The sequence below is a fragment of the Rhincodon typus genome, chromosome 3 (genome assembly GCF_021869965.1).
Source record: "Rhincodon typus isolate 14 chromosome 3, sRhiTyp1.1, whole genome shotgun sequence".
Taxonomy (NCBI): Eukaryota; Metazoa; Chordata; class Chondrichthyes; order Orectolobiformes; family Rhincodontidae; genus Rhincodon; species Rhincodon typus.
The window spans coordinates 22,752,812-22,764,751 of record NC_063334.1 but is presented as its reverse complement, the minus strand read 5'-3'; the positions used below and the strand labels follow the sequence as shown (position 1 = coordinate 22,764,751).

At 40.5% G+C, this 11,940-nt stretch overlaps 1 protein-coding gene across 1 annotated transcript in view; it reads left to right on the top strand.

Annotated features, from left to right (window-relative positions):
• The window catches only part of LOC109914539 (centlein-like), a 57,721-nt gene extending 48,234 nt beyond the window's left edge, over nt 1-9,487 (top strand). The window contains exon 6 of the mRNA XM_048620004.1: nt 9,428-9,487. Within this exon, the coding sequence (XP_048475961.1) occupies nt 9,428-9,487 (60 nt within the window). The remainder of the gene's footprint in view (nt 1-9,427) is intronic.
• The last annotated feature ends 2,453 nt before the right edge of the window (nt 9,488-11,940 follow it).

The following is an 11,940-nucleotide window of genomic DNA, read 5'->3' as shown; positions in this document are numbered from 1 at the left end:
TGTCAAAATCCCCTCCCAGGCCTTTAAGTCAAAGCTTCACTGTCCAATGTACAACTGAGCAGTCTCCCACTTTTGCCCTCTGTAAATTTGATGTCATCTAAAGCACTACAGCTGCATATTAACTTGCACCAAGTCTCATTCACCCATCACTCCCGTTCTTGAGAACATACACTGGCTCAAATCATAATCTAGTCAAGCAGAATCAGCAAGTCTTCATGAAAGAGAAATCATGTCTGACTAATTTATTAGAGTTTTTCAAGGAAGGCTCAACCAGCATGGATACAGGGGAGCCAGAAGACATTTAACAACATACCTCAGAAAAGGTAAGGCATAAGGTAACAGCCTATGGTCTTGGAGGTGCCAAATTAGTATGGATAGAGAATTAGCTAAGGGCAGGAAACCGTAACTGGGGATAAAGGATTATTTTTCAGTTGGCAATCTATAACCTGTGATCCATAGCGATCAGTGCTGGGACCACAATTGTTTACAATATATATTAATAACTTGGAGGAATGAAGCAAATGTGTTGCAGCCAAATCTGCAGACAACACAGAAATAGGTGAAAGGCAAATTGCTAGATAGATAAAAACAGTTTACAGAGAGATATTGAGAAGTTAAGTAAGTGGGCAAAATGTTCGCCAAGGGAGTATAACATCGGAAAATGTAAAGTTGTTCATTTAGGAAGACAGAACAAAAGAACACAGTATTATTTAAATGGAGAAAAACTGCAGAAAGCTGCAACACAAAGACACTTAAGGATACTTTTGCATGAAACCCAGAAGGCTAGCACACAGCTGGAGCATGTAATCAGGAAAGTAAATGGAAACAGAAATTGCTGGAAAAGCTCAGCATCTGTGGAGAGAAATCAGGGTTAATGCTTTGGGTCCAGAGGCACTTCCTCAGGACTGGATCGGAAACATTACTTGCAATTTCTTTCAACAGATGCTGCCAGACCTGCTGAGCTATCCCAGCAACTTCTGTTTTTGTTTTTGATTTCCAGCATCCATAGTTCTTTCAGTTTTTATTTAAGATAAATAGAATGTTGGCCCTTATTTCAGGGGATTTGGAGTATAAGTGCAGGGAAGTCTTACTGCAACTATACAAGGTATTGATGAGACCACATGTGAAGAACTATGAGCAGTCTGATCCTCTCATTTTAGGAAAGATGTCATTTCAATGGAGGCAGTTCAGAGAAGGTTCACTAGGCTAATCTCTGACATGAAGGGATTGTTTTACGAGCAAAGGCTAAACAGGTTGGGAGTCTACTCACTGGAGTTTAGAAGAATGAAATATGTAGGATTCTTAAGGTGCTTTGCAGGGTAAATTCTAAGAGGATGTTTCCTCTCACGGGAGAGTCTAGGACCAGAGGGCACAGTCTCAGAATAAAGGGTGCCAATTAAAGATTGAGGTAAGAAGGAATTTCTTCTCTAAGAGTGTTGAGAGTCTTTGGAACTCCTTACCATAGACAGCTGTGGGGACAGAGTCCTTGTTTACGTTAAAGGGTAATATAGACAGCTCTTGATCAGTAGCAAATTGGAGTAGGCTTGAAGGCTGCTGGTTGTTCCTATTTCTTACAGTCTTGTGGTAAGCAACAGCCCAATTGTAAAGTTCTTTTCCTTGACTTTAAAGCCACCCATGGTCTCACGTCTCTCCATCTCACAGCCCTCTGAGTTCTTTGTACATTAATGTCTAATTTTAGTCTCTTGAGCAGGTTTTACCGACTCCACTTTTGGTAGCTATGCCTTTAGCTTCATAGGCCTGAAGTTCAGCAGACTTTGTGAACTTTCTACCTCACCTTCTGCTGTAAAGACAGTCTTTAATATCTCTCTCTTTGATCAACATTTTGGCGATACACTTTCATACCCCATGTGACTCATTGCCTAATTCTGATTTTTAATGTGCTTGCAATAAGACCTGGGACATTTTATTAAGTTAAAAGTGCTGTATTAAAATAAGTTGCTTTGGTACAATGCTTTCACAAAAATGAAGAGATAGCTTTTTAAACAAACCATAAGCTTCATTAATAATTTTTAACATGATTATAAATTTGATAAAAGCATACAAAAATTTTGGTGGTGCATAGTTGTATTTTGCATTCACAAAACCGAAATCTCTGCATTGTAAGACGTGTTGGTCAAGGGTGAAGTCTAATATATTCACCACCTGTTGTGCTGTGCTCTGGAAAAAAAACAGCTTACTATCTTCAATAAGGTAAAACAGCTAGCTTTAACATATGTGCAATAATATTCTCTCCAAGCAACGTTATAATTATTTCCTGCACCTTTTTTAATGACTGCTCCAACTTTCCTTTGGTCCTGATCTTGGGTGTGCTCCATTTCATTTCTTCATCTCCATCAAGTCTGATAAGAAGCTCTATGATTGAAATGAATAATAAAATTTCATTAAGGCCCTTTGACACAGAAAAGCGATGATCTTTCTCTTAAATAATTAGCATCATTTTCTCATTATCTCTTTTGGTTTGTAAAAGTACCTGGAAAAATTGCCATTGGGTTAGAAAAACACAAGTGAAAATTCTACTTGTGCCCCCAAGGAAAGGAAATATATAGGATAAAATGCTCATTAACTGAATGGAATAAGATTATGAAATGTTTTAGTAAAACGCACCAATATACACAGAAATAAATGTAGAAAGGCACAGATTTTGCCACAAGTGTCAAAAATTCTTTCAGATCACAAAAATAGTTTCATGTTGCACAATAGCTGTATCTGAGCAAACATAGCATTACCACTTCTATAATAAAAACATCACCAAGAAAAAAGAGGTAATGGATCAGGAATCAAAGAAAGAACCAGAGGCAATATGAGGAAAAACTTTGTTTTAAACCATGTGTGATTAAGATTTGGAGTACATTGCCTGATTGGTTGGAAAAAGAGAACTGAATAAATGTTTTAAGGAGAAAATAATTGCTGGGCTATGAAGAAAGACAGAAAGAGTCGAATCAATAACTATTCTTCAAAAACTTCAGTACAGACTCAATGGGCTGAAAGGTCTCCTTCTATGCTGTAATATTCTATGATTCTACAAATCAATTTTTATTATAATTGAAATAGTTTTGTTATCACTACTAAAGGACGTTAAACACTTGTTTCATCTCCTTTTGTCACTTTTCATTTCATGATTGCATTCCCTATTGTGGATTGAATTAGTTAGTACCTAGAGAGCAGACAACAGTTAGAGGCTATTCTGCCTGCTATGGCAGGGACGCTCAAGGACATTATGCGCAGAGAACACGTCAGGACCATAGTGTCTGGAGAGACTAAAGGAAAATGTTTTGCGGATTTTTGGCCAGTTTTTGCTGAAGTATTACCCCATCTTCTGGGGCGGCACGGTGGCTCAGTGGTTAGCACTGCTACCTCACAATGCCAGGGACCCGGGTTCAATTCCACCCTTGAGTTTGCACATTCTCCCTGTGTCTGCGTGGGTTTCCGCTGGGTGCTCCGGTTTCCTCCCGAAGTCCAAAGATATGCAGGTTAGGTGGATTGGCCATGCTTAATTGCCTATAGTGTCCAGGGGTGTGTAAATTAAGCAGATTAGACATGGGAATGCAGGATTACAGGGAAAGGGCAGGGGGATGGGTCTGGGTAGGATGCTCTTCAGAGGGGCAGTGTGGACTTGTTGGGCCAAATGGTCTGTTTCCACACTGTAGGGCTTCTATGATTCTTCTCTTTCACACTGAAATCTCACCCGTGGCTTCCCATTCTCAATAAAATCTCACCCCATCTTCCTCATAGCTACAAAAAGGTTGTTCTAATACAGAAAGGATTGTCCCACTTTGGTCTAGGTAAAAATGAACTGAAAAATGGAGGGCAGTTTCTTTACTAGATTTGCTCAGGTTCTAAAATTCACTCAGCACTTTGATTCTAACACCCAAAACACCACACTTTCAACATCAAAAGAACAAATGAATAACACTTCAAAGCTTCATAAAACTTTGAATTTTTTCTCCAAAACATCCTGCCAATTATATATGCATACAGAAACATGAAAAAGTTTAATTACATTAGCACTTTCGAACTATTCACTTTAATACTTTCAAAGGCTGCCATACCTGAAATGAACAGACAGCCCATGGTTAGCAGGCCAGCATCAGTGATAAAAGGATTCAAATTATGTACACAGAGGAACCTCAAATACAAGCAAGGTAATTTCTGCAGGTTAATTAAAGGAATTAAAGCAATTTGGGACTCAATCCACTCAATTTTATTTTAAATTCATTCACAGGATGTAGGTATCACTGACAAGGTCAACATTCATAGTCCATTCTTAATTGCCTCTGAGAAGTTGAAGGTGAGCCAACTTCTTGAATTGTTGCAGCCCAAGTGTCAGATATTTCAAGGGTCACATTTAGTGAGACCAGGAAGGACATCAATCTGACTCCTGTTCCCACAAAAATCATTTGCAAATCTCTTTCTTCATGTACTCTGTGTGACCTAACGCTATCACTAAAATTCACATTTGAAAATGACAGGCTACTGAGGTTCCTTCTCATCTATTTCTCACTAAGGTGTAGGCCACTGATATCAGGGCCCCAACAAACAGAATAGACCCTATGGTAGGTGGGATCAGGCTGGTCAAGACTAAACTTCATGCTGAATCATTATACCAATACATTTTGCATCCACAATGAGATGGGAATAGTCCCATTTCTGTACATTTGAAGTCCAGGATGAGTAAAGTTGGTCTTGTTGCAAAATGCTACTATAAAGTCTAAAATATTGTATATTTGCTGTTAAAATTTGAGCTGTAATGCTGATGTGAGAGGAAGGACCTGTGCTTCTACACCAACATTATACATGTACAATTAAAATAATACGAAGACCACAAAGGTTGGCAACACAACTCAGTTATTGTAATAAATCTCAGATACTGTACATTAACCTAAAAGAACTGTTTCCTCAAGCAAAAGCTTTATACTGTTCAAATTTTGCCTTTTCTGTCCGGTATGATCCATGTCAGACATGTATACCAGGAAGGTTTCAGATCACTTGGCATTTTACACATCAGCTGCTCGCTTGCCATTTCTATTCAGTTTATTTCAGCTCACAAAGGCTATATTAGCACAGTCCCCAATCAAAATAAAAACTGGAATATTTCATCCCTGCTGAATGCAACAGGCAGCTAATAATGTAAACTCCAGTGCCCTCAGCCAGATTGTGGGACAAGGACATGCCCATGTTGTGACGGACTGATGTGGGACCTGCTGAGCTGGAAACATTTGTGGGTCCCATATCCTGTACTCCTGTTGAACCCTGTGTCTCATTAAATGCAGGGCAAAACTGGACTTTGCCTGAACTGTTCCCCAAACACACAATAACTTAATAGGAAGGCAGGTGAGCCAGACTTCCCTCACATTGAGTCTTCACTCTTATTGCTCCTCTGTTTTAGTGCTGCGTTTCGAGAAAGGAACTTACTGAATACAATGTAAAGTCACCCACACTGCCAATTTTCTGTGCTTATATTCCCTAAGGAACTGTCATTGTGTGTTGTTTAGGCAGAAGTAATGGATACAGTTACCTCTATGCATTTACTGACTTTAGAAAAGAATTATAACAGGATGCATGCCAGACATGTGCAGTTAGACCCTAGGAGATCAATTAGGACCTATCCTTACATTGCCAGCCATGTTTACAGGGTCAGACAATCATATCTGTGTGTTAGAAGAAACCTGTATGCACAGACTGCTGTTCCCCAGAGAGGTTATGACTCAACCTTGTACAGTTCTGCAGTCAGGTCTGTAAGTGTCTTCCACGATGGGGACAGCTCTAGCAGTGATGATGACTGTCAATGTGCTTGACATCTTAAAATCTGTTGCAAATCATTTTCTGCAGTTTAAGTTGCCTAGGAAGTAAGATAATGTCAAAAGAAGTCAGTCCAATAAATGGACAGGGACATTGCAAATGGTTCCTCGCTCCCTCTTTTTCAAAGCATTTTTCTTTCCTCAAACAGTCACTTTGACCCCTCTGTCCTTGCAACTATACCATTATTGCCAATCTCTTATCCTCTCCAAAGACCTCGGATATGCTGCTGATTCCTAAATCAGTGCTCATCTATATTGAAGTTCTGTATTTGTATCTCTCTGATCAGGTTTCTTTTCCTGCCAATGCACTAAAATTTACAACTGACATTCTCTGTGACTGCAACCAGAAGGCATTAAATCACTAACTACGCTGCAGTCTTTGACATCGCTGATCAGAGCACTCTCTTCCAATACCTCTCTTCCATTGCTCTGCTTTCTGATACCTCTCTCTCAGCTTTCAATTTTAGAAATCCAACTGGGGCCTAGCTGTTTCCTATTTAGCCTATTTATTCCCACTCCCCCAAACCTCCCTCCACCATGGTATTTATCTTTTTCTGTCTTCACCTAGTCGTGACCAAACACCTTCTTCAACCACCACACCTCTCACCACACTATTCTTGACTGCTGCATGGGTATTCTGGAATTCCCTTCCTTAAATCCTTCATATGCCCACTTCTCTCTTTGACAATGGTTTAGATCACCGTATTCTAATATTTCCTCCTTTTACATAGCATCCATTTTTCGATTCTACCACTGAGAAACACTGTGGGATGTTGCTCTTTGTTACAGGTACTATATAAATACATGTTATTATTGTTATTTACTAGTTGCTTCCTTATTTTTGAGGAGAATAATGAAACTGAGTGAAGCAACTGGGGCTTGCTGCAATTACTTCTCTGTATTCACTTGCTGTCGGTAAATTGCGCAGCTTAACAATTCACATTGGACCTTGTCTCACTGAAATGTTTCTCAATCCACCTACTGAACAATTAGAAAAGCACAAATGAGGCACATGTGAAAGACACAATATTCAGTTCAGATCACATGGGAGTCCTAATGAAAGTTCTGTGGAGGTTAAATGAGAAATTAGAAAGGCTGAAAGAAAATATTAAAATAAAGATATATGAAAATAAATGGCAAGGGCTTTGTACAAATATAAAAAATAAATTATTCAATACTGTTAAACATACCTGTAGAAAAGGAATTGACTTTGGAAAAAGAACAAACAGAACTCAAAGCTAAGAAATTCTTAGGTTGTTTTGACATGCACATTGTTGAAGGAAGCCAAAGAGGAAATAGCAAAGACTCCAGCCATAGTTTTTTGTTCTTCCGACATTCACATATTAAACCCGAGACCAAAAGGTAGCTAATTGTACCACTGTTCAAGAAAAGAGAGAAGAACAGACTAATTTATTATTAACCAGTTAACGAAGTATCAGTTATGGGCAAAATCTTTCAACACACAATTTGTGTTTAAGTTAGTGAGAAGTTAGAGATGAATCTGATTAACAAGAGCAATTGATATTGAGTTTTAATGACTGCTCATGTTTGACAACAGCAGTACATGTGGGGTTTTCTTATACCTTGTGCAGCATCAGCAATAGTGAGAAAGTTGGGAAAGTACAATGAGAATGAAAAAAAATCAGATTCTGAATCTTAAGAAAAAGATTTCCAATTTTCACCAAGGGTTTAAACAGCAAGTTCTGAATCGCACTAATGAGTAGTGATGACCTTATTCACATTTGCATCTCATTCATGCCGAACTTCATATAATTTCTATACTGTTCCGATTCTCCTTTCCATCCCCGAGAAAGAAGATGGCACCAATTCCTGAAATGCATGTCAGAAAGGTTAGCTGGTGGCACAGCTCGTTGTTTGCTTCTCCGGGCCCTCACCAGCTCCACAATAACCACAATTTCCCTGCACAGACATAGTGCTCTTGCACACTTTGTTCATGCAAGTTAGCACTACCAAACTACCGTCTTCAACAAATCATTGCAGCCAACTCCCACACCACTTCAACCTTTCAGGACATTACTTTGGAGGTCAGGGACACTTAGGACTTGCCTGCTTCTACGAGGTCACTTTGCACACATGAACACACAAATGCAACTCATGCACCTACACAAGAAACATGATAGGGAACAGCCTACTTCATTAGCATTCACTCTCACTTTGTGCCGGGTTTAAGGCTGTCAGTCTCTGTGACTTGCATTGCTGTTTAGCGTAGAGGGAGAAACAGGCAACTCAACACTGTTCAGAGAATTGAATGATTGAGGGGGTTGATGTGTGACTGGACTGTGTTAATGTCACATCTATAACATGTGCCAGCAGCTTATGGAACAAACATACTGCATGAGTTTCCATCAAATGCAATGGCTGAAAGTCACCATTCCTCAATGAAGCAAAGAGTGGAAATAGTTAGTCAGGAGGGCACTCAATCAAAGAATTCATCTGATCTCAATCCAACAGTTGATTATGAGCAATCAGTTCTCATATGAACATAGTCCAGGGATAAGTGTCCTTGGAGTCTGGGTCACAGGAAATCCTGCAGGTCTGCTGCAACCACAATTGCAGGTACATCAGTGGGAATGCTGCTGGGACATTCATCTGGAGGCTGGGCCATTCTTAGTCAGGGATGCCCCCCTAAGACAGTCAAGTGATGGACAGTCATTCCAGGGAGTTTAGCTATTAATGGTCTTGATAGCAATTTATGTAAAGGGAAGCAACGGTTAGTGGTATTATCACTGGACTGTTAATTCAGAGCTAGGTAATGTTCTAGGAACCCAGGATACATTCTCGCCATGGCAGATGGTGGAATTTGCAGCATCTGTATTAGCAGCAATTGTATTAATCATCCATCCACTGATTCTGTAATGCCATCTGACATCAAATTTGATTGGAAATTGAAAGGCCATTCTTTTAGCAACATGAACACGACAGATTATGAGCTCAAGTCATCAAGAATGCTACACACTTTACACAGTTGGCCCCCTGTCATGTCAGATACTCAGAGCTGTGTAGACACTGCTTGAAAATCTCCCTTGACTTTGCCATTTCTGAATCAGTTCTCATACCTGACACTTCAGTGCTGCCTCATGCATACATCTGCACAATGTTACATAGCTCTTTCTCTCAGCATGAAGGCACCAGGTCACAATGTGTGAGGCCATAACTTTACGCTTCACTGCAATTTTGTTTTTATTAATTCATGTGGTGTGGGTGTGGCTAAGCCAGCATTTATTGTCCACTCCTCATCCCTCATCAGGTTACAGTCATCCACATTTCTGTGAATCGGGTGTCACATGTAGGCCAGATTAGGTAGGGATGGCAGATTTCCATCCCTTAAAGGGCATTCATTACTGAACTAGACAGGATTTACAATAATTGGCAGTGGTTACATAGTTTCCATTAGACTAGCTTTTTATTATTCCAGATTTTTGATTATTGAATTCAAATTTCACCTTCTGCCATGGTGGAAATTGAACCCATATCCCCAGAACATTCGCCTGCTGTTCTGGATTACTAGTCTAGTAACATTACCTCTACTATGAGAAATCAGGGCTAATTTTACTAGTCTAATGCCTATTTCTCGCATTGCTCCACAGGTTATCCGGTACTCTTATGCAATGGAGCCAGCATCCAGAGAATTCACTGTGGTCCTGTAGAAATCAGATGGCAGCATCAACAAAGATATGTATTAAAACATCATCACCAAGCTCAGCAGGATCAGCAACCACAAGCGCCTGCTGCACAGCCTCCAGAGGGAGAAGCAGCAGGTGAAGATCCAAGAAGGTGGTACAGGAGAATAATCAGACCTGGCATCGATATAGCTCATTGTCACTATCCCCTGCTGTCAAGAAAATAAGTGCAGGCAGAGACTAAAGATGTCCCGGGCTATCATCACTGAACTGTGTCATTGAGTGAACTGCACTCAGAAGGGGTGCATGACCGCATCACCCCAGTGCCCAGCAAGATTACACCTGCCTGGAATTTTTATGACAGCAGCAACTGGGTACCTATGCATTATCTCCCAATTCTAGATTACAAATACAAACAGCAAGTCAGAGATGCTATTTACTCCCAATTACAGCAGTTTATAACTTTTCCTCACAACAAGGAGATTAGGCAGTTGGATTCTCCGACACCACTGGCTTTTCCCAGGTACAGAGCGCAAGAGACTGTACCTACATTATTTTGAAAGTTCTCTAGCCCAACCTGTAGAGTTAATCAATCAAACAGGATTGCACTGCATCAATATTCAACTCATCTGTGACTGTAGATGCCAGATTCTGAAAGTGTACACCAGATATCCTGGGAGCTGAAATGATGTATGCATATTGGCAAACACACCTTGCAATGTCTTCAGGACTTTTACGAATGGCTGATCGGAGACAAAGGTTTTGCCTTCCATGCATAACAGGCAACGCTTTTATAAAATCATCAAGACAGATGCAGAACGGAGATAAAATGCTATTTATACTTCAACCAGGGCTTGGACCACATCAGAACCATCTTACAGTACCGCCTAGAAAGAGTGTCCTGCATCATTGTAACATGCTATGCTCTTCACAATTGGAGCTGACAAAGGAGGAAGTGTCTTGGATACAGATGAAATGGGGGAATTGGGAAATTCCCTCTGAGGATGAGGGCAGTGCAATGGAGAAGCATCCAAGAGATCGTGACAGAGTTATGCACAGTCCAGTCTCAAATCCATTTCTGGGAGAAAAGAACGAGTTTTGTACTTTCGTTCACTGTGTCACTTTCTGTTGGTTATATGGCAAGCAGCCCCTAGTCAGTCCACAGTACACATGATCCTGTTTATTTGTGCACTCCTTGAACTTCTCTACTAATGAATAAATACTTTCTACCCATATGTTTGTATGCATTGTACCGTCTGCTGATTCTATCTTGAAATATCTACTACATTTTACACGTCCTCATTACCATTCGGGAGACTGCAGCGGTCAGTGAATTAGGGCAGTAGCATGGCAGGACATTGAGGTTAGATGGATTATAAGGCTTTGGTCAGCATGTGGAACCTAAACACGGTGAGCTGTAGTCCACCTTGATCGGCAACAGGTTGGGGTCTGAGGCATTTCCTTTCCATCATTTCATTAGCAATGGGCCTTCAATATTTCAGAATTCTTGTAGATTGGTAAATTGCTCTGAAACACTTGCTAATTTTTCAGGATGGACTTTAACTTACGTGAGATGCAGTGCTTTGAGCCTCTTCTCTCAATAGGCCACTGTGCTATGAGGGAAAGCGTAGATGTAAATTTCCAATTAAACACCACTCAGCTTTGAACAGCAGTGTGCCTCTTTGTAAAGCTGAAAGATGGAATCCACCATGTCTGCAGAGATGTGATGCATCATCACTGATTCAAACCTCACACTGACAGGATTATGTAAGGTGGAAAATTTATGTAGGCCAGGTCCTAACACAATCCTTACTCAATGATTTTGGCCTTAGTGTTGTTCACATTAAAGTGTAATGCCTTGGGTGCAGTCATCAACATCACAGTTCAAGGAACCCTGTTATCTGAGATTATCTGCAGGCAAGGAAACAGTTGATTGTGAGAGAAGAGCATGTTTGTCCAGTACAACTTCTTTCATCCTTGGGATGTCTGAACAGGCTGCTCATACGTCAAACAGGTGTCTCTCAGATCTGACAGCTCCAACGAGACTACAGCGGACATTTCAAGAGTTGTGGTTGGTTGGATCGCCGAGCTGGTTCGTTGTTTTTCCACAGACGTTTCATTACCTTGCTGGGTAACATCATCAGTGCAGCCTCCGATGAAGCATCATTGTGTTTTCCCGCCTGTTATTTAAACTCTGGAGTCCGTTGAGTTGGATTACCTCACTTCCGGTTTTCCTTTGCAATGGAGTGTAGATGGGGTTGAGCTCTATGTGTTTGTTGATGGCTTTCTTCAGGGAGTACCAGGCTTCTAGGAATTCCCGTGCTTGTCTCTACTTTGCTTGTCCCAGTTGAATTGGTGGTTGTCCTTATCCATGTGGATAGAAATGAGTGAGTATTGGTCATGTCTTTTTGTAGCCAATTGATGTTCGTGTACCCTTGTTGTTAATTTCCTTCCTGTTTGTCCGACGTAGTGTTTGTCAC